Source organism: Gastrolobium bilobum, unplaced genomic scaffold, assembly GCF_033153095.1.
Source record: "Gastrolobium bilobum isolate Gb01-03AN ecotype WA unplaced genomic scaffold, APGP_CSIRO_Gbil_v1 utg803, whole genome shotgun sequence".
In the NCBI taxonomy this organism is placed as follows: Eukaryota; Viridiplantae; Streptophyta; class Magnoliopsida; order Fabales; family Fabaceae; genus Gastrolobium; species Gastrolobium bilobum.
Window position 1 is genome coordinate 135,123 of NW_026897871.1, and position 26,132 is coordinate 161,254.

The 26,132-nt window shown below is 34.9% G+C and overlaps 2 protein-coding genes across 2 annotated transcripts; one reads left to right on the top strand and one right to left on the bottom strand.

Moving 5' to 3' along the window:
• Positions 1 to 348: 348 nt before the first annotated feature.
• Positions 349 to 4,507, bottom strand: LOC133310934 (uncharacterized). The gene is made up of 7 exons (XM_061511929.1): positions 4,419 to 4,507; positions 3,087 to 3,798; positions 2,577 to 3,003; positions 2,424 to 2,521; positions 2,094 to 2,288; positions 1,141 to 1,641; positions 349 to 696 (listed from the first exon to the last, which is right to left on the bottom strand). The coding sequence occupies exons 1-7, from the start codon at positions 4,505 to 4,507 to the stop codon at positions 349 to 351; spliced, it is 2,370 nt and encodes a 789-aa protein (XP_061367913.1).
• A 1,743-nt stretch (positions 4,508 to 6,250) lies between these two features.
• On the top strand, positions 6,251 to 10,808 carry LOC133310942 (26S proteasome regulatory subunit 6B homolog). The gene is made up of 6 exons (XM_061511936.1): positions 6,251 to 6,798; positions 8,066 to 8,296; positions 8,634 to 8,792; positions 8,985 to 9,137; positions 9,342 to 9,425; positions 10,402 to 10,808. Exons 1-6 carry the CDS (start codon positions 6,304 to 6,306, stop codon positions 10,534 to 10,536), a joined length of 1,257 nt encoding a protein of 418 aa, XP_061367920.1. The 5' UTR covers positions 6,251 to 6,303; the 3' UTR covers positions 10,537 to 10,808.
• Positions 10,809 to 26,132: the final 15,324 nt, after the last annotated feature.

Below are 26,132 nucleotides of genomic sequence, written 5' to 3' on the forward strand. Positions count from 1 at the left end.
GATGATTTTGTTCAATAGGGGACATAGCTGGTTTGCTCCACTAAGACCTGCTTCATGTAAAATATCAAGAGCATATTTTCGCTGACACATAAGTATTCCTTCTTTGTTACGGGCTATTTCAATCCCAAGAAAATATTTCAGCTTGCCTAAATCCTTGATTTTAAAGCACTTGTTTAAATATTCCTTGACTTGATCGCATGCTTGAGTATTATTTCCTGCCAAAACCATATCATCAACATAAACCAGGAGAGCAAGAAAGATATCACCTCTTTGGAATGTGAACAAAGTGTAATCAGCATGAGATTATTGAAACTCGTATTTTATAAGCGATGAGCTCAATTTGCTAAACTAGTTTCTTGGGGATTGTCTTAAACCATAGAGTGACTTTTTCAAACGGTAAACTTGATCTTTGGTTCCATTACTAAATCCTGGTGGAAACTTTATATACACCTCTTCACTAAGCTCTCCATTTAGAAAAGCATTATGCACATCTAGTTGATGTAGTTCCCACTGCTTAGCTGCTGCAACAGCCAAAAGAGTTCCAACAATTGTCATTTTTGCAACTGGCGCATATGTCTCACCACAGTCTTCTCTTTCTATTTGATGGTTACCTGCAATAACTAACCGTGCCTTATATCTTTCCACGGTTCCATCAGAATGATATTTAATCTTGAAAACCCATGTGCTAGGTATGCTCTTCGACCAGATGGCAAAGACGTGACTGCCCAAGTCCCATTATCCTCCAGTGCAGTGATTTCTTTTCTCGTAGCATCTACCCATTTCGAATTTTGCGGGCTTCTCTGAAATGGCGAGGCTCACATCCTGCATCAATAGCTGCTACAAATGCACGGTGGGATGGAGAAAATTTAGATAAACTTAGAAAATTACATAATGGATATTTAATACTTGACCTTGCATGTGAGGAGTGACTGAGTTGGGCAGCAGGAAAAGAGTTATGTGTTCAATAGCATGGCATTCATAATCTTGGAGATAAGATGGAACTTTGCGTGCTCGCTGTCATCTTCCTTCTTTATGGTGCGGCATGGATGAACATGGTGCAGTATTTTCTGCGGTTTGCAGCGCTGAAGGTGTAGTATTGTCTTCGGTTTGCAGCACTAAAGAACACGGTGCAGGAGTTACTTTTTCGGTTTGGAGCGGTGAATTTTGTGGTGCAACATCACTACCCTTGACTTCTGTATTGCCTTCGGTTATGGCTGCATGGTTTGCGTCATTAATGGTGGGCTGTGACAGCAACATGGATGCATCTTGTAGAGGATCATTTGGCTTACTAGATGCATGCAATGATGATGAAGACAAGGGAAAAATATCTTCATAAAATTTCACATCTCTGCATACAAAAAAATCGTTACTCTCTAAATCATATACTCTCCAACCCTTCTGGTCAACAGGATATCCTACAAACAAGCATTTGTGGGATCGAGAAGCAAATTTATCCGCAGGTTTGGGTCTCACATTAGCAAAGCACAAACATCCAAAAGTCTTCAAGTGTTCATATTTTGGAACTACCCCATATAATAAATCATGAGGTGTACGACCAGAGAGGATTTTGGATGGTGTTCTATTAATCAAATGGACTCCTGCAAGCACACTTTCTTCCCAAAAATCAATGGATAAATTGGCCTGAAACAGTAATGCTCGAGATACATTGAGAATGTGTCTATGTTTTCGTCTACCCTTCCATTTTGTTCCGGTGTATAAACACAAGATGTTTGATGAATTATCCCATTTTCGTGATATAGTTGCAGCAATTTATTAGATTTAAATTCAGACCCATTATCAGAACGTAAAATTTTTATCATCTTTCCAAATTGTGTTCTGATCATAGCTACAAATTTTTGAATACGATCGCAAGTCTCTTTCTTTTCAGCTAACATATACACCCAAACAAATCGACTGAAATCATCAACAATTGTTAAAAAATAATGTACACCTGAAGAAGAAGAAGAATGATAGGGTCCCCATGTATGACAGTGAATTAAATCAAAACATTGTTTACTTTGATTACTATTGGAATGAAACATAGTCCTAGTGTGTTTAGCACGACAACAGATGGCACATGCCGTATTATTTACTGCAATTTTAGCTGAAACATGGGAAAATAAAGGAAGCAAAGACACAACTTCATAGGATGGATGACCCAATCGCATGTGCCACAACTCTGCAGACTCTTGAACCCTTACGGTTGAAACTGAAGCATGCTTTGGTTGAAACACATAAACTCCTGCATGAACATCACCAAATCCAGTCTCCCTCATTAATGCTTGGTCCTGCAAAATACATTTTCCATTAGTAAAAATCACTTTGTTGTTACTCTGCTGCAATAATTGAGAAATTGAGATCAAATTGCAGCGCAAATGTGGGACAAACAAGACGTCTGACAATATAAAATTGTTATTAAACACCATTGTCCCTTGTTGTTCTGTATGAGTAATTGCACCATTAGGTAACCCCACTGCTAGAGGTTTAATCTTTCTAACATCAGTCAATAAATCCAATGTGCCTGTCATATGCTGAGGCACCACTATCAATAAGCCATTGAGATTGAGTAGCCTTACCAGACAATTTGTCAGTGGTTTGATTTGTTTGAGAGTTATCTACCAATGTCATGAGTTTATGCACCACTTCAGGAGTAAGAACCGAGAACGCAGCTGCTGTCGGTGAAGACGACACGGTTGCTGGTTGAGGAACGTCAGATGTTTGCATGGCATATACTTGTTCATGAGAACCACGTCCGCAAATACGTCCCCTTCCCCGTTCGCGAGTTGCTCCACGAATAGGTAGAAAACCAATAATTTTCCAGCAACGAGATGGATCATGGTTGGTCTTCCCATAATGAGGACATGGAGGATGAACCACTGGTTGGTCCGCAAGCATACGTTGCTCGTTAGGGTCTCGTCCGCCACTGGCTTCAGTGCGGGCTGCATAGCCAATGACAGCTCTGCGATCATCATGGCCGCGGGCAATGGCGCGGTGTGTCTCCTCCTGTGTAACAATGCATAAACTTTATTAAGAGTTGGAAGAGGAGTAGTATTAAGAATCTAAGAACGTAAGTTCCTAAAGGACGCCTCATCCAATCCCATAAGGAATTGATACACGCGTTCATATTCTCTGCCTTCTTCTATCTCTTTCGCCAATGCGCAATTATCTCCACAAACGCATGATTTGGAAATCTTGCCACCTTCGAGCTCATCCCAGATCGCGCGGAGCTTGCTGTAATATTCACCAATAGTACTTCCTTGTTGTCGTGTGTTTGTGAGAGCAGCTCTGAGTTGATACTGTTTTGGAAAATTCTGAACAACATACCTCTCCTTCAAGTCCTCCCACAAATCTTTGACGTCATCAAAGCACTTAATAAAAGGTTGTAATTTGGCATCAATGGTGTTGCGAATCCACCCATTGATCATGGAGTTGCACATCTCCCATGCACACCATTCGTCTTGGATCTCCTTGTCTGGTTTTTTGATAGAGCCATCTATGAAACTGGTTTTATTTTTGGCCTTGAGAGCGTTTTTCATGAGCTTTGCCCAATTTTCGTAATTGGCCTCCCCTCGCAGCATGACGGTCGTCAAGATGACACCAGGGTTACTCGAACCGCCTAAGTAGAATGGAGATGCGGGATCGGAAGTCTTAAGACTGTTGCTGTTACCGCCTGGAGCCAAATGCGATTTGGACAAGCTTTCGCCCTCTGTAGGTGTTGCGAAAGTATGGTTATGGAAAGCTCTGATACCAAGATAAAATATGGTACCAATTGGTTGATTTGATATTCCAATAGGTTGCCTTTAAATAGGCTGAATTGAATACAATAAGAATCAGCAAAATATTAACAAACCTAACAAACCTAAAAGCTGGAACTATCCTAAAATAACTGAGAATAATCGAATATGTTGCTAACAACTAGGATTACAACAAACTAAATATCTTATATGAAAAGATGTCTATCTACATGATAAGGTCATATCTCCAACACAAACACAAAAGTATAATGGGGTTCACCATGTCTTTATTTTATTTTTTTAATTTGAGTCACATGGCAAGAGAATAGGCTTTTTCGGTAACATGAAAAACTATTCTCCTATTGTTTATGAATTCCTTTTTTCTCATGTTATAGAAAATTCCTGCAACCGTATTCTCGATGCAAATGATTGCAGGGTTGTTTCAAGCAACGAGTTGGCCTTCTGTTGTTGCTGTGATTGGTAACTGGTTTGGAAAGACGAATAGGGAACTTATAATGGGTGTTTGGAATGCTCACACTTTTGTTGGTAACATTAGTGGTTCTCTTCTTGCTGCTAGTGTTTTGGATTATGGGTGGGGTTGGTCCTTTTTTATCCCTGGGGTTATTGTTTATTTGTTCTGGCCTACTTATCTAGAGGATGTGTGGTTTGCAAAATCCCACATGCCTGAAGTTAATCAAAATCTCAAAACCAGATATATGTTTTTTTGGGAAATGTTTTGAAGCATTTCTTGAATCTTGCTGAGTGTGAACCATGGACTTTGATACGTCCCAGAAATCTGACAGAGTAGTTGTTCTCCACGTGCAATACTTGCTTTTAAGGGGGGTGTTTAGTAGCGGAAAAAATTATTTTTGTTCAAGAATCATGATTATCATAAATATATTAGGAAAATGAATTTATCGGGAATGTAACCAAAAAATTATTTGATAGGCAAAAATATTATTAAGAACAGACTCAAGTTTACTAATTCTGTATTTGATTAATTGTTAAATATTATTAAGAATATCAAATTTTCTTAATATCCGAGATTTCAAGAATATTACCCTGTCGGTATTATTTTTGGATGTTATTTTACTATACAATTTGTTCATAAATCAGAATCTTAAAAAAATCAGATTTTCAAATAAATTTCTGTCAAACGTGAATAAATAAAATTTGCAAAATTTATTTTTCAGAAATAAAAAAAAATTCCATATATCAGTATTTGGTAGTGTATATCGAAGAAGGCACTTTTCACACAAAGTGAACCTGCCTAGTAGAATATGTCAAATACTGTGCGAGTGAAACAAGAATATTTGGCGGTGGCAACCTGAGAACGTTCAAGAAGCTTATGCTTGCTACCCTCTGCCATTGGAGGGAAGCTTATGATTTAGTTTGATTTCTATCATGAGAAAAATCAAATACTTAAAATTGGCATATTATAGTATATAGAAATTAAATAGGATATTTTCTAATAAAATAAAATAAAGGAAGACAAACCAAAAGATAATATAAAAAAAAATATTACTCTCATATTACATGAGAGTAGTTCTTTCATACTATAGAAAAAATCTAAGTGAAGTACCTATTAAAAAGCAAAAAAAGAAAAAGAAGAGAGGGTGCAATTTTTGAAGTGAAAAAACATAAGATAATTATCTCATAAAATTAGAGAAAAATTTTGTATAAAAAAAAATAATCAAGCTGAAATCAAGAAAATATTAGGCCACGCTTAGCTTATGCGTGTCTTTCTATTGGGCTAGATGTATTTTTTTTTTCTTGAGACACAGCTTAAGTTTAAATATTAGTGGTCATGTCTAATTTTGGATATATTTAAGTGTAATAAGTCTATATTTAGTTATAAAATAACTATATTTTCATAAATAATTATGAAAAAATAATATTTAATTTTTTTTTTGGCAAGAGTTTAGATTCTAGTTAGTAGTACCTTTGTTTTTTTTTTTTTTTTTTTATACATATAGCTTTGTTGTTTTTGCTTTAGCCTTTTGCAATACTCTTATACCAATTTTTATTTTTTTTGAAAAAAGTGAAAATTTTAAATCTTATAAGCATTACTTGTTGAAAATATCTTTAAAGTTTAATTTTTAATTTCATTATTTTTATGAAAATTTTCTATTAAAACCTAAAAGGCATGTATTATCGTAAATCAACGATGGAATTTCTTCGGTAACACGGATACGAGTTCGTTTTCATCATTCTATCTTTTGTGGCGAAAATATTAAAAAAAAGTAGGTGTTTGTCATTATAAATTATGTCGTTTTAAGAGAGATAGATATAAAAAATAAAAATTATGGGAGTAAGAAAGTGGATAATTTTATTTTAATTTTAAATAATTTTTTTTGTGTCTATCTATCTCTTATAATTATAACTTTATATCATAAATAACAAATATTTTTCTCCTATTAAAAAAGATAAACACTTTTTTTTTTTTTTTTTTTTTTTTTTTTTTTTCAGATAAACAGCATTTCCAATTCCAAACCCTATTCGCCCAAACTCCTGGTTTTCTTTCACTCTATTCATTCTTCTCTTTCTCTCTCTCTCTTCATCAACAAGCATGGGATCCTCAGCGATGGTGTTGGACCCTAAGCCCTTATCGGAACCGCCACCGTTCCTTCCGTCGACGAAATCGGACTACATGCAAGGCGGCGATCCAAGCTCCGACGAAGACGACCTCTACAGCCGCCTCAAGTCGCTGCAGAGACAGCTAGAGTTCATCGACATCCAAGAGGAGTACGTTAAGGACGAACAAAAGAACCTGAAGCGTGAGCTTCTACGTGCGCAAGAAGAGGTGAAGAGGATCCAATCCGTTCCTCTTGTAATTGGCCAGTTCATGGAGATGGTCGACCAGAACAACGGCATCGTCGGATCCACAACCGGATCCAACTACTATGTTCGGATCCTCAGCACCATCAACCGCGAGCTCCTCAAACCCTCCGCCTCTGTCGCCCTCCACCGCCACTCCAATGCGCTCGTCGATGTTCTGCCGCCGGAGGCCGACTCCAGCATCTCCCTCCTCAGCCAGTCCGAGAAGCCTGATGTCACTTATAATGTCAGTTCGTTAAATTTTTTTACCTATTGGTTTTGGATTATCGATTTCTTTTGAAAGTAAAACGAAATCTAGGGTTTTGCTTTTAGTGCTAATTTAGTTATTTTTGTTTTTTGTAATGATTTTCAATTGCAGTTTGATCCGTTTTAGTTGAGGAGAAATGAAAATTTAGCTTTTGTATTTGTGGTTTGAACTGCTTCGATAAAATCTAAATGGAATTAGTAATAAATTATTTGCTGAAGAGGAACTGGACTTTGAATTCGTGCATTGCTTTTTGTGTTTTTTTGGGGAGTTTATTAATTTATTTTATGTTATAATGTTTTCTGTTGTTATTCTGGGTTCGGATTGAATGTGTCTTAATATTGTGTCAATCCTAGTCTTATTGTTTGGAGGTGATGTAGCGTCTTTTCTTTCTGTGAGTGAGTGTTGGGATATCGTTAAACCTAGAGGAGACTACTTGGTCTCTTCTAGGATGTTAAAGAATGTTTTAGCTAAGATATTTTTGAAGTGAATCTAGGACTTTGATTTTGATGAGACAGTTAAATCAGATACATATTGTCTGATTAAACTTTGAATTAAGAGGGGATAAATGTCTTCTGTTATTGCTCAATATCTGCGGATTTTTGGGCTCATTCTAAAAACTGAATTGTCATTACATTCACAGAGGTTCTTTTATAGTTTGTTTAGGATAAGACCCCCGGGATATGTACAAGTGTTAGAGACAATGCCCCAGATAGTTAGCCTTAACCGCACTTACCATATAAACTGTTGAGTTCACTTTGGAGAATTCAAGTTTCTCGGGTTTGTCGTTGCAATTTAACCAGAGTAGAATCTTCTTACTTCAAGTGTGAGAGTGAGACCCATAATTGAGCTTGGGGGAGTTTCCTTAACCTTAACTCTTTATTTGTAGCTTGAAATCCTGGATTCCGATGCCAGAGGTTGCCGCACATAGCTGATTAGATATTCATTAAATTATATGCTATACGAGTAGGTCCCTCATATATGAGTATCAAGTGGCAACTTGACCTTTTAAGAAATGAAATGGTGTCTAATGTAGAAGATGAGAGTGGTGATGAAGTGTGATACAGGAACATTATTTCTGCTGTATTATTTATTTTGGTTTAGCCAATGGCACTGATACTAACAAGGATTAGCGATTGCTTTTTGTGGTATATTTCTTAGGCCTTCTGTTTAGTATGTATTGTTGTCATATTTAGCTTCTTTTATGTCGTCTGTCTGTACCATCTTATTATGGTTTTTATTGTTTTAGGACATTGGAGGATGTGATATCCAAAAGCAGGAAATTCGTGAGGCTGTAGAGCTACCCCTTACACATCATGAACTATACAAACAAATTGGTATTGATCCTCCACGTGGTGTTCTTCTATATGGTCCCCCTGGCACTGGTAAAACAATGCTTGCCAAAGCTGTTGCTAATCACACCACTGCTGCCTTCATCAGGGTTGTGGGATCTGAGTTTGTGCAGAAGTATCTTGGTGAGGTATGATTTTGAAGTCATCTGCATTTGAGTTGATGTTAACAATATTATAACTTTGCTGCTGTAGTTTGTTTTTGAAGATAATGGATTCCCGATTCATAGCATTGATGTTGTTGCGTTATATTTAGTAATTTTGTTTCGATTTTGTGGATTGTATATATTTTATTGGGATTTCATTAGTGTGTTGTTTCCTGTCCATTATGGACAGGAAACAACAACTATGGTCCTAAAGTTTCTTGGGTGTGTCAAAATTCATATTATCTTCCTAGAAAGAAGAATTAATTGTTTATCAATTATTTACTGCAATATCTTCAGATCTTCGCTGCTATTTATATTTCAGGGTCCACGGATGGTACGTGATGTATTTCGTCTTGCAAAAGAGAATGCCCCTGCAATTATATTTATCGATGAGGTTGATGCAATAGCTACTGCTAGATTTGATGCCCAAACTGGAGCTGATAGAGAAGTACAGCGTATCCTCATGGAACTTTTGAATCAGGTATCTATAAAAAGATATTTCTGTCAGGTTTAATAAGAGTGCTGTTGGTTATTCTTACCAAACCCTGCTGAGCTACAGTGGTTTAGTCTTCACTTATCTCTTAACCGTTGGCTCTTTATTTTGAATACACTTCCTCTTTGGTTTTAGATATTCTCTGAATTTCTGGTTTAATTACATGTTTCTTTTGTTCAGATGGATGGTTTTGACCAAACAGTAAATGTTAAAGTCATCATGGCAACTAACCGAGCAGACACTTTGGATCCTGCTCTTTTGCGTCCTGGAAGGCTTGATCGCAAGATTGAGTTCCCTTTACCTGATAGACGCCAAAAGAGGCTTGTATTTCAGGCAAGTCTTTTGGCTATTCTATGTGTTATAATTTTATACTGTGTCGGTATTCCATGTTTATAGATGCAATAGGACATTTTATATTTCATGTGTGATAAATTTCTGTTTGTTTTGCAGACCTTCAGATGCATTTATATTGAATTATTTAATACCTTACTTTCAGCTGCTTGCTAGCCTATTATTTGATGGTTTACTATTGAACAGGTTTGCACAGCCAAAATGAACTTGGGTGATGAGGTGGATCTGGAGGATTACGTTTCTCGTCCCGACAAAATTAGTGCAGCTGAGGTTGGTTCAAATCTAATTCAATAGTTTTCATGATGTTAATCATCTTATGGAGGCACACTAGTTATTAATTACATGCTCATAAATGATTTATCCAATTATTGAAACTTTTTAAAATTTCTTGTTTTTCACTTCCATCATCATGCAAGAAGGCTTAAAGCAACTTTGAAAACTTACTTGAGTGGGTGGCAGCTTCTTTGAAAATCTCTGTTACAATTTTTGAATATAGTTGAAGACTTGTGGAAAATAAGCTGCAGCTTTTGACAGTTTTTTTTTTTAAATGAAACTGATGTTTTAAAGAAAATTATCATGTTTCTTTATTTAAGGTACTTTAGATTAATTGATTAGCTCGATTGCATTACTGCATGGGGGAAACCTGGGTGAAATCACTGAACACAGAGTTGAAGCTATTCTCTTAATGTAGTTTTCCAAAATCAAAATGTTTATGTAAATAGATGGGATTGTGGGAAGTGAATTGTTATTATTGTGTGAAGGATTATTCTGTGGAGGATTTGTTGCTTGAATATATTTTCAGCAAGGCTTCTTGCAGGCTGCCCTCAATGGGAAGAGGGTGGTATGCCGGGAGCAATGGTGTATAGTTGAGGTAGAAACTTCATATTCTAGATTAGAATTTAGAAACAGCAGATGGGGGAGAAAGATGAAAGGCACAATTGTTTGATTTAACAATAAGATTTTTATGTATGATCTTGCTATACAATTTCTCCCACCCTCACAGATTAACAAGCAACAAACCTTCCTCCATTTTCAACCTTCCAAGGCCTCAAAAGTCTAAAGTTGCACTTAAGATTATATACATAAATTTTAGTTTTAACTTTGGTACTGAAAGAGATAGCGGTGAGAGGAAAGAGAAGCAGCAAATTTTTTAGAAGTTTAACGTCAAAATACAAGATTACCATCTCAACAGTTCTTTGTATTATATAAACGGCATTAATTATTTGATGATTGTTGGTGCCTGCAGATAGCAGCTATTTGTCAAGAAGCAGGAATGCATGCTGTTCGTAAGAATAGATATGTCATACTGCCAAAGGACTTTGAAAAGGGTTATAGGACGAATGTGAAGAAGCCTGACACTGACTTTGAATTTTACAAGTGATGACGAGTGTTAGCTTTCTGGTTCGTTTGTGCGCGCGCCGGGTGCGTGGTGTCCGTGAAGAATTCATGTAGTTAAGGGTACACTTATGCATCATATCAATATTTATGAGAAATGATACAATGTTTCTGTTTTAACTTTTCATCTCAATATGTAGATCATTAAATTTACTGAGCAGATTAACTTTGGCAGCTGAATATTGAGTACATATTGTTTGATTACTGAAGACTCTTGTGACATGTTTGGAATATCAGTGTTTTTTATTTTTAAAAAATGACTTTTACGTCTTGTTTTAGAAGGACTTTTTGTAGAAGTTAAAATTATTTTGTATTTGAATTTAATATGTAAAAAAAAATTTAATGAAAAAAATTATTTAGATGTAAATGTTAAAAAGCAATTTTATGCTACTAAAAAAGAATGTAAAAATCATGAAATTAAAATTTGATTGTGGCGGCAATATTGATGGTGTCCGGTGGGATTGGTTGAGGATCGGTTGTGGTTAATTTTGGAGTTTGAATCCGAGGGAGTGCTTTGAATTATCGTCAATTTTCGAGTCAAGTTTTCTGGATTTTGGTAATTGTTATTCGTTGGTTTCGAACTGGGTATGTGTTGATTGGAAGAAATACTACAACTTCGAGTCAAGTGGATCCGAAATCCAGAGAACCAGTTTTGCCAGAATATCTATTTCCCCGCAATAATCCGTGGAGATTTTAAGCAATTTTTTTTGTTTTTGACTTTTATTGTTTTTAACAAGGTAGAAATTTTAGTTAAAAATAAGATTTTGTTTTTTTAAAAAAAAAAAAACTGATATTCAAACATTCATTTATAGCTACACTCATTTTATTTATAAAAGTAAATTTTGGAGGAAAGAAATTTCATACAGACATGCTCATATTAGGGTTTGGAAATCTGAGTCAGAGCCTAAATTTCAAAAATAATTTGGGTGGGTGACTTCCTTGTCTTTGTCTAGAGGGCAAATGTCTCAAGATCAAAACTGGAAAAAATTGTACTCATCCATAGCATGTCTTTAAGTTATACAAGTCCTTAATTTACTTCAAATATTTCTTAATTCTCATTGCATCCAAGAAATACTTTTTGTATGTATACGGTGTATTTATTTTTAAACTATTCAATTCAAAACACTAATTGACTTAATATTTTGTATCTTGATCATATAGAATATGTAAATACCAGTGCCAGTTTCCCAAAAATATTATGCTGACGCAGTGCACTGAATGTAGTTTACATCAAGGGATTATTAATGTTGTCGGGTTCTTTGGTATGTTTAGTATTTTTTCCCTAAATTTGATTGCATAAGTTTGTGGTTTGTAGCCAAGATAAACTTTTTTATACTTTTTGGTAGCAGAAAGTTTATAGTTTTAATTATTGTTTAAATATATATGATTTAAGGGTTATATTTGTCTTATGTTACATAAAAGAGACAAATTTTTTACACACATAAAAGAGGGATGAGTCTCACCTCTTATCTATTGGTTCCATTTATAATTTTATTTCTACTTCATTTGATAATTTTTTTCCTGTAACATAATAAAATTATTTCCCATGATTTAAATATGTATGAATCCATCAATTCCTACTCTGTTTTCATACTCTAGCTACCAAAGAACAAAGAAAGCTTGTCATGAGTTATACATAAAATAATGCATAAAGCAATGTTGAAGTGGTGATTGATGGCATGGTTGGTGATGCAACTTGGTGTAATAAATAAATGCCAGAACCAACACGGTATTTATAGGAATAATTATCCTCATATTTATTCCACTTTTCATAATACACTGAAATGCATTAAAGGCTTATCTGCCTGACTTGTGTGACTGTGTTCATATTCCTTTTATACTTGAGCGACTAAGGAAATTAACTTATTTCTTTTAACATTTAAGGTAAATTATGGTTTGAAATAATGAATTACGAGATTAACATGTCATTAATATATGTAAGACTAATTCGCGTAAAAAAGTATTAATTGCATCACTAGGTTATTCTCCATAGTTGTATCTCATCCTGCCTTGGTTTGGAATATTTACAATCTCACATTATTATTTCTCTCATAATTTCAAATTTTTTCCATAAGTTACAAATCTCATTTTTATATTGTGACACTTAATAAATTGAAGCTCTAGATTTCCGTGGCAACTCGTATAATCTATTTATTATTCAGGTAATGATTTGAGTTGGGTTTTTATTTTATTTTATTTACTATTGATGTTCGTAAATTTTTTCTTTTAACTATTACCATCCTTTAAATTGTGATAAATATTTCTTTTATAAAGTTAAATTATTATATATTATTTCACATTAAATCAATTTGACAATAAAATACGGGATTTATTAATTAAGTAAGAGGAATGTTGACTGTAAAATAAATTAGATGAAAGTATGATTTGGTATAGGAAAACTTCACTTATGTATAATTCAAACATACTTGTAATCTTAAAGAGTGTTTAAAAAAAAAATCATATTTACAATTTAATAATTGTATGACCCTGTTTCGTGTTTTTTCCTTACAATATATACATATAATTTTGAAGTTTATATTCATAATCTTAATTGATCATATTGAATCATTTTAGAGTAGTATAAAAGAGGGAAAAACGAAGTAGGGACTTAACTTTTGTTTTCTCCTTACAATTTCTTTTGTTTTCTTGTATCTCATTAATTCATTTTAGCACACTCCGCAAACCCATTATCTTTTTTAAGCCATATAGTTGCAAGGTCTGGTTCCTAAAAGAGGAAAAAACGAAGTAGGGACTTAACTCTTGTTAAAGTCAAAGCATTAAGCTAAGTAATGAATAAAGGGGGACCATGAGTCATTGAATGCATTTGGAGGACCATGTTCCTCTTGAAATGTTTAGTGAACATGTGACTTTTACTTTTTTACCTCACACTCATCTTAATTTCCATTAAGGTTAACAATAGCATGATAAATGTCTTTCTCTTTGTTGGTTTCCTCATTCTCTCTAACATGAAATTGAAATGGACACATCTGTGCTACTATTTTGGACAAATAAATCCTTGGCTGGGACCTCAGTAGATTTGAGTTTTTTCGTTCTTGTAAACAAATAGTGGTTGAACACTAGCGAATGAGATGCTAGCAAAGGTGATTGTCCCCTTCAAATTTATATAAACATTTAGAAGTAAGCATTATTTTTTATTTTTTGGTAATATATTTTGTGTTTTTCCATCAAAGCTTATAGAAATCTTTAATTATAAACATTATTTTTATTTTTTTATATAAAAAAATTACATTAATTTTGTGTGCATTTAAAATATTTCCACTCTGTCATTGCTTCAAATGAGAACCTCTTGTTGCCAATTAGGTTACAGGGGAGAGGTGGCTTGGTCCTCTACTAAATTATTATGACCCTCTAAACAGGGGAAGTAAGTTATTAGAGTTGGTGAACGGGGCATAAAAAAATTAGAGTGGGGCAAAGAAAAAGGTCTTCATCTAACGTTGTAGAGGTGGAGGTTAAGTTTCATAAGATACACTAAATTAACAACAGGTAGATATCATACATTGTTATAGTTATTTGCAATTATATAAATACTTCCTTCCACTGCGTCAAAGTGTGAGTGGGTTATATAGTATGATTAAAAATGATATATAATAAAAAAATATCAACATTAACATTAAGAATATTAATAAAAAAATATCATATGAAGAAATTGAATTTACGATCAGAAAACAAATGTAAATAAACCAGAAGAGGTAATATGTAAATAGGAAAAGATTCAAAAGAGAGAACATTATTTTTTAAAGGGCATTACTTTTCAGCGGTGGCAGAAAAGTAGTGTCTTCTTCAGAGACAAAAAAAGGATAAAACAATGTAATTTTTTTTTGTCAGAATCCCACATCGTTTTCTGATAATTTTGTATCTATAGCAGACAAAGTATTTCTGTCACAACTGCATAAATGCTTTTGCCTTTTTTAAATTAAAAGTAGTAAAATAAAATTATGAATTTATACGAGAATAGAAATGTTACTTAACATAATATTTAAATGAGATAGGATATTCTTAATATTACCAAATATTTCTACTACCAATCTATTACTATTCTAATATAATTATGTATTTTTGAGAATATATTAAAAACTATTTTTTTTTCTCTCTTCAAAAACTTCTCAGAGGTTATCTGCTAAAAAGTGAAATCCAACGACTAAAAAATAGTAGTCGATTGATAGTAGGAATATTTGATAGTAAGAATATATTGTTGAAGACAATGAGTGATATTAAAATTCATTAAGAAGTTTGAACCCATGTATGAAGCAGATGAGATTATTAATCATAAACACAATGCAATAGAAAAGAATAAAGAACAAACTCACTGTATGTCAGAATATAGAAAAGGAATGAACAAAGTATGCAGAATACTTGAACAAATCCGAGCCCACAGAAAGTATCTCTTTAAGATAATTTGTTCTCTCACTGATATCGAAGGTTGATGAATACTTGTCTCCTAAGATAGAACGGATTGCGTCTGAAGAATGATGGTGTAACACCCTGTGTATACCTGGTTTGTTAACATGTCATCGTATTAAGCCACGCTTAATTAAATTTGCGATTTTCTTTTCTTTTCAATTATGACGTCATTATCATTAGCCAAGTTAATTACTTAATCAATTTCATAAAAACATCGCCTGTATATAAATTGCAAAAGACAGCTAACTGAAATACCTCATAAATAAATAAGTGAGTATCTAAGTCACGAATCTACAACACGTAGTCCGGACATATTCCTGATACAATTATACAACTCGAATAAACTTAACATCATCAAATCAATGTGGCATGGACAATCCCCATGCTCACCAAATAAATAGCATACTCATCAAGTCTCAATACAACAACAGTATAATAATAACCAGTTAATAACATATCATCAGCATATATAAACCAGCATCCAAACATGTCATCATATAAACAACAATATCAGTTAAGCTCCGGCCTCCTGCCGCTAGAGGTCTCAACCTCCGCATTACCTGAACCTGAAAATGGTGCCCCAAACGCAGGGTGAGATCTCTAAACAAAAATCTCAGTAAGACAAGGGGTCCTCAAGGATCTTCCACCCCAAGCTTACTTACATGTGCAATATAAGTTCAAAAGCAGTTTAACAGTATAAGTTCCAAAACCAGTGCAATGCAGCAGATAATCATGTCATGTATGTTATAACTATTCTACTGATCAGAGAAGTGCAGGAATACGTCTATTACCCACACAATACACGCCCATGTTGTACCCGCCCACAGGACCACCCCATGGCTTCCTGTTTAGGCGAAACACCACATACATATCATAAAGCAATTGCACTTAACATCTCAATAGCATTTCAATAAAACAGTACATGAAAACACATCATGCATATAACCATCCCTCTATGGGACATGGTGGAACAAACAATGACTAAATCGAAGACACGAAAGCTTACCTTGCAAGCTAACTATCTAAGCCAAGAGTCCACACTAGTTCAAAGCCCACAAACAGCACAATCACAATCTGTTTTTACAGTAAATAATCATCAATAACCATTTACCAAGGTTACATTAAGTGCTAAAGGCTTTTCATCTCATTTTAAGTCATTTTAGACAGTTTCTGCAGAAGGTATTCAAATACTCCTCGATGAGTATTCGAATACTCCTTTACTCCAGAAAGTATCCGAATACTTTCACTATAGTATTCGAATACCACACAGTATCCGAATACTTTACCCCCCAGTATCCGAATACCACAGTATTCGAATACCAAAACTCAATGTATTCGAATACTATCCAGTATTCGAATACTTCTTCAAAGGTATCCGAATACTTCTTCAAAGGTATCCGAATACTTTTCTTCCCAGAAAAGTATCCCAATACTCCAGCAAGGAGTATTCGATTACCAGAGGATAAGTATTCGAATACTACACGAAAAGTATTCGAATACTTCTCCAACAGAATGCAGAAATTCGAACAGACTTCTACATAATCCCGCTTTTAAGGGTCCAAACGTGATTTGGAGTCCAATGACTCCATAAACAGATATTCAACAACATCTTAAGAACTCAGAAACACATTCATTTACTTAAATGATCCAAGTTTTACTTTTTAACCGATTAAACAAACTTAAAACCGCAAAATGACAAAGAGGTGATCATGGTATACCTCCAAGGCTCACAACTCCGAAAATGAGACAACAAAGAGGTCTCCAACTACACGCCAAGGTTCTGACTTTGCCAAGCCACGAAAATACAACACAAGCTTGGACCTTTCTACTCAAAGGTGGCTCCTTGAAGCCTCCAAAGACAAGGGAATGGCTCTCACCAAAGATGAACACCAACTCAGCCCACAAAACTCCTCAATACAGCAGCCTAAACTCAGAAAACAAGGACCTTTCACTCACACAAGGCTTGTCCTTACAACACTCTACTAAAAAGGTGAAGGAACAAGGAGCAAAGGAGATCCCTTTGGTGGAGTTCAAGAAGAAAATGGCTATGGAATGGTAGAAGAAGGGTGGAAGCTGAAGAGGGTTCATAAATTCCTCACGTAGGCAGCCTCAACATGGCCTAGGGTTTAGAGCCCACAAGTATATATAGTTCACTTAACATTAAACACACAATATTAATAATAATAGCTACGCTTAGCATTTCAATCTCAAACTTCAGAATCTGAACCTACTCATTTTTCTAGGATTTATCATATTTTTATTTTATTTTTCGCAGCACCTTTCCGGTACGCGCTTTTACATAGCCAGTATCAGTTCTGGCACCAGTTCTCATTATTTTAACTTGAAACTTGAAACCACAATCCTATATATTATTCTAGGAATATTCATGCACTTATTATAATTTTTCGGGATACTTCATCGGTACGCATTTATACCGAGTAGCAGAATCGCTATCTGCACTTTTCGTCAGAAAAGCGACTTTCACCCTTATTAAACACTTACCATAATTATTTAAGCCATATCATAATTATTAGGGTCAATTATAGAATTATTTCTTAATTTCTCATACTTAATTAATTAACTTCCTTAATTAACGGTGCGGGTTCTTACAAATGGCATTATCTGTCAACAGCATGAACGAACACAACTAAATGCCTGGGGAATTACACTGGAAAAAATGGAAGAATGCATGAACGGATGAAGGAAATATGCCACGTGGCATTTTGGCAAAATTTACTGTTGGCGTAGCAGTGTAGCGAATTTCTACAATTTTGACACGTGGCATTTTTGGTTTTGACGTGGCATATTTCGTTACACTATGTAGCGAATTATTTGCACACATATTTCGCTACACAGTGTAGTGAAATATGCCACGTGGCATTTTGGCAAAATTTACTGTTTGCGTGGCAATCTGGTAATTTTTTTGGCCAACAGTGACAAAATAGTCATTGTTCCCACTTTTACAACTTCTCTTTTTACTTTTTTTTTTTTTTTTTTCTGCCAATTCTTATTCATAATTCATAGGAAGTAGATACATATTCCAACCGAATATTCTACCTCTATTTAAATTATAGCCGCTTGCAAGTATTACATGTACACACACATGCTTTATTAGAGTTTTAAGTACCCATCGCCTTGCTTTTTCCTTTTGTTTTATAAATTTTTTTAATGAGTCAATGTGGCTAATGTCCAAACGTGACTATTTTCCGTATCTAAATAATCATGCACATAAATCTTATTTGAGTATAATAATCTCCAAATTAAACTCACGGAGTTACAAATATTCTCAAGGAGTTAATAATATATTCTGTTGACTAATACTTCGCATTCAGATGATTATTTTTGTTGACGAGACCGTGAAGACCAGGTACTATTACAGGTCTCTGATTTAATATTTTTCTTTCTTTTTAATAGTTTGAGCTTGAGTCTATAAATAACTGCTATTACTTAGAGTTTATAATTCTATTTATATTTTTTTTATAACAAATATGCATAATGCTGTACATAATATACATTAAGTAAACTATAGTAAATCAATGTCTCTATTTTTTCTTCCCTTTCTCTTTTTTGGATTTGCGTGTGTGATTGTTTTGATTGCATCATGAAGTTGTTAAAATTGAATGTTTGATTCTTCCTTAAAAAAGTGGGGAATTGCTCGTTTGCCAGTATGTTAAGATGGTTGTTTATAATGACAGACATTTAATTTATCCTTTGAAAGAAGTACATTCAGTTGTGGACAAAAAATAAGGTAATGGAGATTTTAATTGTTAATCAGGATGACACATTGCAGAGGTGGAAGGTGGAAGATTCTCTGGTTCTAAGGACAACGAATAGTTGCTGTTACAATAATGATTTAATCTTTGCAGTTGTTGCAGTCATTGTCGTCCAATGCATGTTGGTCCTTGTGATCACCACCCTCTTCATCCTTTTGCACTCCATGCGAGGCCTTCTTACATGGTATTAATAATATTTGGGTTTATGGGCTACTTTATAAGGAATTTTATATTTATTTGTGTCGAATGATTATATAATTTAAAAATTAAAATAATTAAATATAAATAGAATTAATGATAAAAATTAAAAGTGTAAGTTGTATTAGTATAAAATGTTCCAAATACATTTTTTTTTAATTTTTTTTAATTTATATTGGATAAAGAGAAAAGTTTATATTAGTGGAAAATTATTATTGATTGGCTAAGCGGCAATCCACTATAATATATATAGTAGATTTAATATATATTATAGCCTAAAATCTTAAAAACTTACATTTGAGTTTCCAATGTGAATCTTATAATTTGTCAACTCTCTTCTAACGGACAAATATTTCTTCTACAACATAGATCCATAGTAAACTAAAACAGAAGCCCCTGTCTCTAAATATTTGACCTAGCCATTTACGCTGGCACAAGCCAATTAGGGGAGAACTATAATGAATAGGCTAAGTGTTGCTACTCACGGCAAGTGAACCAATCGTACAAGTAATATAATGATTGAATAAGAGATCGTTCCCACGAGGATTATACTCAAACACTAATTCACTATTGCAAATTTAGTTGAACAATTGAAATTGTATTTGAAACAGGATTTGAATTCGAACTTTGGAATATTAAAACTAATTAATCGCAAGAATTAAAAGAAAGAATTAAAAGATTTGAATTTATTGATTTAAAAGAACGTAGCTAGGGGTTCGATTTCCTTTAATCTCTTTATTACGGTTGAATTCCTTCTTAATGTTAATCGTCCTTAATATCAATCCAATCAATTCTTTCGCATGTAATTAGGGCTCAATCCCTTGTTACCCTAAACTTTCACAATCTTGCAAGAACCCTAGTTCCCCGGTTATTCCCCAAGAATGCAAGCATTAAGTTCAAGAATCTTAAAGATTACGCAAACTCTATGTCTATCCCTAGATTCATATAGCGTACGATGAAATTATCAGATAAGGATCACACACCAACATTCCTATTGTCATGCATTTGCCTACGATCATTATATAAGATTCAAGCCTATATAAAGCATTAAAAATAGATAATTTCATTCATGATATAAAGGAAAATTAACATACGAATTGTTCAAAGCCTAATAAATCGATTAAATTCCATCTAACCCTAACTACTTAAAGAACTAGCCAGACATAACAATATCAAGAATGAAAGACAATATAAAAGCTCCCCCAAACTCCATAGATGATTGGTGAATCTTCAATATCCCTAGTGCAAACTTGATGTTGATCCGTCTCCGCCGCTCACGAACATGAACTGGATGTTTCTCCGCGTTCCCTCTGCCTCCAAGCACCAAAGACTCTCTTAGAATATCAAAAGTTATGTATTCTGACCCCCAAATGTGTTATTTATTGGCCAAGAGTTTGTATCCTAGTTGAGTACCTCGTATGGGCCTAAGTTGGGTTTATGGGACGCTTAAGCTTGGTCATTCGCGCTTAAGCCCCCTAGAACGGTGCCTGCAGGATTCGCGTTGCGCGCTTAAGTGCGCTCCTCGAGCTGGAATTTTCTTCTTGCAACGTGCTTAAGCCCTGAGTTGGGGGCTTAAGCGCCCAAGGACAGAGGCTTTTTGCATGTTTAGGAGGCTTAAGCTTCGAAATGGGAGCTTAAGCTCCCATAGGCAGATGCTATTTGCTTGTTTAGGAGGCTTAAGCTTCAAGATGGGGGCTTAAGCCTTCTCTCTTAACAACTTGATAAGATCTTCAAATCTTCTTATTTTGATCTTCATCTATCATCTCTTCTAGTTGTAATTCCAATCTTCAAATTTGCCTCCTTTTATGTTAAAATCCCTTCAAAATAACAAAGATAAATCATTTAATTAAATTTTAGATAATGTTCATGATTATCATATTAAAACCCTAGTTTTTTGACTTGTTCAACTTGATAATTTATATTATTTTAGTATATAAAACAAGATAAACTAAAGGTTTATCACTAAGCAACAATTCGGTTATAATAAGTGGACTTAATATTATCTCTCAACTCAAAATTTTAAGACGTTAGATTTGTGGGTCCTTGTTCTCTTATATATTTCTTGCTTAACTCAATTCTTTGAGATACATAATTTATTACTTACACTTAATTTTTTAACAATTTATTTATTAATTAAATGGGCGTGTGATACAATTTTTTTCTAAAATAAAATAAAATGAAAATAATAATATAACATTCACTAAAATACACATATAAAAATTTGTGGGGTCCATGTGGATTCATTTGAAGAGAAAAGAAAGGAAAAAAAATATGGACCATACACACTTTTTTATGTGTATTTTTGTGAACATTATTGGAATTTATGTTGACAATCTAGTGGTTATAAATAAGAAATGGGTTAAGAAAGAAAAAGAGAAAAGAGAAGTTGAAGGGGTGTGTGGGTTTAAGAAGTCCCACATTAGACAACTAGTAGGAGGTGGGAGAGTTTATAAGCTCCCACCTCACTCACCTAAATTGGCACTTGGGTCATTATACATTTTGAGGAAGGGGAGGAGCTAGGTGGGCTTAAGTCCAACACACGCACTGTCCGTCCGGCTCGGTTTATATGTGTAAATAAAAATATTGTTTTATTAATTTTTTTTAATTTTTTATCCATAAATGCCCCTGGACTATCCGTTGCTTCCCTCCAAATTTCAAATCCAAACGTTTCTACCCGTCAATTTTTTGAGCAATTTTGAATCGAACCGATTCTTTCTTTTCGCTAACCGGTCACCGGTTGTACGCATTAGCCGAACCGGTCGCATCGTTCGTGGCCGTCAGTCACGACGGTTTGCCGTCTATGGCGGTTCATCGTGACCGATCAATGTCTATAAATAGACACTGACACCTTCAAAAATTATATCCGATTTTTGCACTGAAACTCTGCCGAAATTTTTCCTTCCTTCCGGTTTTGCATATTTCTGTTCATCCTCCGGTGTAATCCCTCTGGCATATTGTTGTGTTCGTTTGGGCTGTTGACTGGTAGTGCCGCCACTCTTCAGATGAAATCCGTTCTATCCTGAGAGACAAGAGTCCATCAACCTTTGGCATCAGTGAGGGGGCAAATTGTCTTAAGGAGACACATTCTGTGGGTTCGAATTTAATTATCTGATTCTGCATATTTTCATCATCCTGTCTCAATTATCTGACAACTAAGTCTGTTCTAATTTTTTTATTATTGCACAATGATAATTCTGATTACCTATCTCTTCTGTTTTATACATGGATTCAAACCTCTTAGTGATATAATATCTCCAATTGTATTCAAATAACAAACATTATATAGTTAGAAATTTTAAACCCATTATATTAACGTTAAAATCAAACTAAACGTCACTTTTTCTCAAACGGATACCGTGTATGCACTCTTACGGATTTAGATCGGCACAATATTTGGTAAATATAAATCACACAATCCTGCACTATTTTTCTTTCTTGTTTAGTTTATTAAGAGCCTGTTAGGATCATTTCTTTTTTAAGTTAGAAATTATTTATAAGTTAAAGCTAAAAATAAGAGCTTAAAAAAAACTAAAAGCTGTTTGGTAATTAATAAAAAATTTAGCTTCAAGAAAATTATCTCTTTCTTTCTTTATAACTCTTCTTTTAAAAAAAAACACAATTCAAGAAAAGCAGATAAGAGCTTAAAAAAAGCTCCTCCTATGAGCTTTTAACTTTTAGTTTTTTTCTTCACTATAAAAAAAGAGCTTTTCATTATAAGAACTTTTTCCAAAATCTGTTTAGCCTAGTTTATGCTTATAAATAGTTTTTAGCTTAAAAATAAGAGTAAATACCCTTTTTAGTCCCTGGCAATATCCACGAAGGCCTTTTTAGTCCCTGGCAATTAAAAAGGAATAAATTGAGCCCTGAAATAACAAAAAAGGGGCCACGTTAGTCCTTCTGTGAACTCCACCGTAACGGCCAAACTAACGGTGCCCATGTGGCACATTAGTGTGATGAAGTGGCTTGGACGTTGGACAGCATGGAGTGACAGACGATGATGTTTTGTTGCAAATGGGTTGCAAGCTGTGTAATTGAGAGGACGACGTCGTTTGTTGCATTGATGATGAACCCTAAAAAATAAAATCCCCCAAAATGCTCAATCGAAATCTCAACAGACAAAATCCTCCAAATTGATGAAGCTAACCCTAAACATGAAATAAGCCCCCAAATTCTCTGGACGTTGATGATTGAATCTCGACGACAGTAGAAGACATCTACCGAATTTGCTGAGCGTGGGAGAAGATGAGTATTTCTTCTGGATTGGGGGGATCAAGTGGGAGTTCTGCAATGGGGGGGAAGAACACTGACAAGGATCACCGGTCGTAGGTGCAAATGTGGGAGACAAAGTATTGTCTACACCTCCAAAACTGAGAGAAACCCAAACAGGGCTTTCCTTGGGTGTCCTAATTTCAAGGTATCAATTTGTAATCTGCCCCTTTATTGAGTTGGAACACTTGTTAACCGTGGTTTTCTTTTTTGGCAGGAGAAGAAACCGTTTTGTGATTTTTTTAGATGGGTAGATGACGTGTGTAATGAACGGATTGAGCTGGAAGATGCAAGAATTCACAATGTGGAGTTGGATGTTGCTGAAATTAATTTCGAGTTGAAGTATGTGGACATGATGATGAGAAAACAAGATGTGAAGATTAGTGAGCAAGAAATGAAGGTTGTTGAGCAGCAAAGAAAGCTGAATGAAGTATACCTAAAGATGGTGGAGGAGTTAGATAGGATGGACAAACAAATTAGGACTGTTGATAGGGTTGCTAGGGTGTTATGTGCTGCTTGTGTAGGTGTGCTCCTCGTGTGTATGTTTGTTGTAGTGTTGTAAAAGTAAAAACAAGTGACCCCAATGTATTTTTCCTTCAATGAAATGTAATGAGTACTTAGTATGCTTGTTATCCAAATTAATGAAGAAGAAGGTTAATATATGGCCTATTCTGTGTTGGTTCGAATCTGTGTGCAGCAAGCCATTTCTGGATTAATAGTTAAGAAGCTAAATTATGTATTCCTTTATATCTGATAGCATCATGTATATGTGCATCCAATGCCAACTCAATGCCTGATAATTTTGTTGTTGTATGTATACTCCCTACTTGGGCATGGAATGAATGTGGCAGTTTGCTGCATTGTATGACAAACCACAATGTGATGAGATATGTATCCCTAAAGCCAGTTATTGCTGTAACAGAATAACCAAAAAGGACATGTTGGTCCCTTACAATTTATGTCGGGGTCCAAATTGGTCCCTCACAATGAGTGTCGGGGTCCTAATTGGTCCCTGCGACCTGAAAATTGGGCATGATCTGTTTAATGGTAAAAGGTTTTGCCAGTAACATAGCACAAACCTGCAATGGAATGCAAATATGGCAGCTAAATGACCAACCAATGGAATGCACATTTTCCAGTAAGTCATGACATAGTACCTAAGCACACCCTTTATCCACAAATGTATACACAGACATTTTGAAGCAAAAAAAAGTCATTACAGTCATTACTCGAGGTCCTTTTTGGTCCCTGACAAAATGAACTGGGCCCTTATTGGTCCATGACCAGAGCAAAATAGCACCTACTTATGCAGTCCAACATTGTAGAGAACAGAAGTACAGAACAGATAAATCATAGATGTCTACGAACAACAACAAGCTAACTCAGTTAAAAAACATAAAATGGACATGCTTGTATCACATTCATCAACCCTGCAACGTAACAGCTGCAACATTCATCAACCTGTGAATTACATCAGATTAGACATACTTCATTGATCACATTATGCAGTCCAACTTTCTGAACAGAAGTGCATAACAGATGGTCATACAGGTCCAAGAACTACAATTACATAACTCATTTAAAAAACCAAATAAACAGACAATGCTTGTATGCTTTTGTATGCAGTCCAAAAAGGTCATACATTTCTGCTTTTGTATGTCGTCCAAAATTACAAAACAGATGATGTGCATTACATCAGATACAGGTGCTGTCCACTTTGTTCAACCATAAGACATGCACTACTCAGTTAACAAAAACGTTTAAGTTAAATATTTTTGTCCAAGAACTAGAAAACAGTAGTGCATTACAAAATAAAACCAACTGACAGGAATCAAAAGTAAGGCCTATAAATACAATATGGCCAGAATTCACAAAAAATTACATTGACTATACAAGGCCTCCAAAAACATAATGGCCAGAATTTATAAAAAAAAATCACATTATATGCACTCCTTGTCAGTTGGCTCATGCACTACTCCCTTGCTCTTCTACAGCAGCAGATCATTTTCTTGAGGAAGGCCTTAGTGGCCTGAAACCAGGTGTTGTCATGAAGTGCAAGAATCTGCTTCGTGTGCCACTGGTTGCTGCATTCATTGTCTCTTCAGTCAACACTGCATTTGCTTGTTCTGGATTTGAAGGAGGTGGGCTGCTTCCTCTCAAGTTTCCTTCATGTGGCTGAGAACTACCAAGTGCTGAAGGGCCTCCTTGACTTAATGGGATTTCATCTACTGAGTTCGAGCTAATCCTTACAGATTCTGGTCTTGCTTGACTATTACCTTTTTTGGAAGTTGGTGATCCTTTACAACTCTTTGCATTTGGCATGAGCCACAACATTTGCTTACAAGTCTCATACCCATAACCCTTGAACAGAGTATCAAGGTCACGCAGGTTGACAAAGTCAGCATCCATCTCAGGTAAGTCAACTACTTTGCCATTTTCATAGGTTAGGACCCCTTCATCATCTCTGATTGACACACCCCCATGATGATACCTTATCACTATATATTCATCCATCTGAAAAAAAACACACACCACATGACAGTTACTTCACAACGTTAACAACCAATCATATTTTAACAACAATAGTCATTTCCATATATAACTCAACACTGGCGTGTAAACACACAGGGCAATAAATTGCAAAAAAAAATTCACCTTTACAAAATTAACTTCATGCAATACAGGGACTAACATCAGGGTCCACAAAGCACTAAAAAATGCCAATAAACTATTCAAACCGGGACCACAGACATAAAATGGTATGTTTTTTGTAAACCCTAACCAAATAAACACACAATGGACCGCACATGGGGGACTATATCCAACAAAAAAACAACATGTAGTGAGAGGGGACCACATATATGGAAGAATTTCTGACAATACGTACCTTAGTGCATGTAAGACAACTATCACACTCTAACTT

What these genes read in the sequence shown, in the direction of transcription:
- LOC133310934 (XM_061511929.1), bottom strand. Translation starts at nt 4,507, where the DNA reads ATGGTTCACACTCAGCAAGATTCAAGAAATGCTTCAAAACATTTCCCA. An exon ending in TCCTTATGGGATTGGATGAG is followed by an intron (nt 3,004 to 3,086) that starts GCGTCCTTTAGG and finishes ATTGTTACACAG; the next exon opens with GAGGAGACACACCGCGCCAT. An exon ending in CAGAACAACAAGGGACAATG is followed by an intron (nt 2,289 to 2,423) that starts GTGTTTAATAAC and finishes TGTATTTTGCAG; the next exon opens with GACCAAGCATTAATGAGGGA.
- LOC133310942 (XM_061511936.1), top strand. Translation starts at nt 6,304, where the DNA reads ATGGGATCCTCAGCGATGGTGTTGGACCCTAAGCCCTTATCGGAACCG. An exon ending in TCATGGAACTTTTGAATCAG is followed by an intron (nt 8,793 to 8,984) that starts GTATCTATAAAA and finishes TCTTTTGTTCAG; the next exon opens with ATGGATGGTTTTGACCAAAC. An exon ending in ACAAAATTAGTGCAGCTGAG is followed by an intron (nt 9,426 to 10,401) that starts GTTGGTTCAAAT and finishes TGGTGCCTGCAG; the next exon opens with ATAGCAGCTATTTGTCAAGA.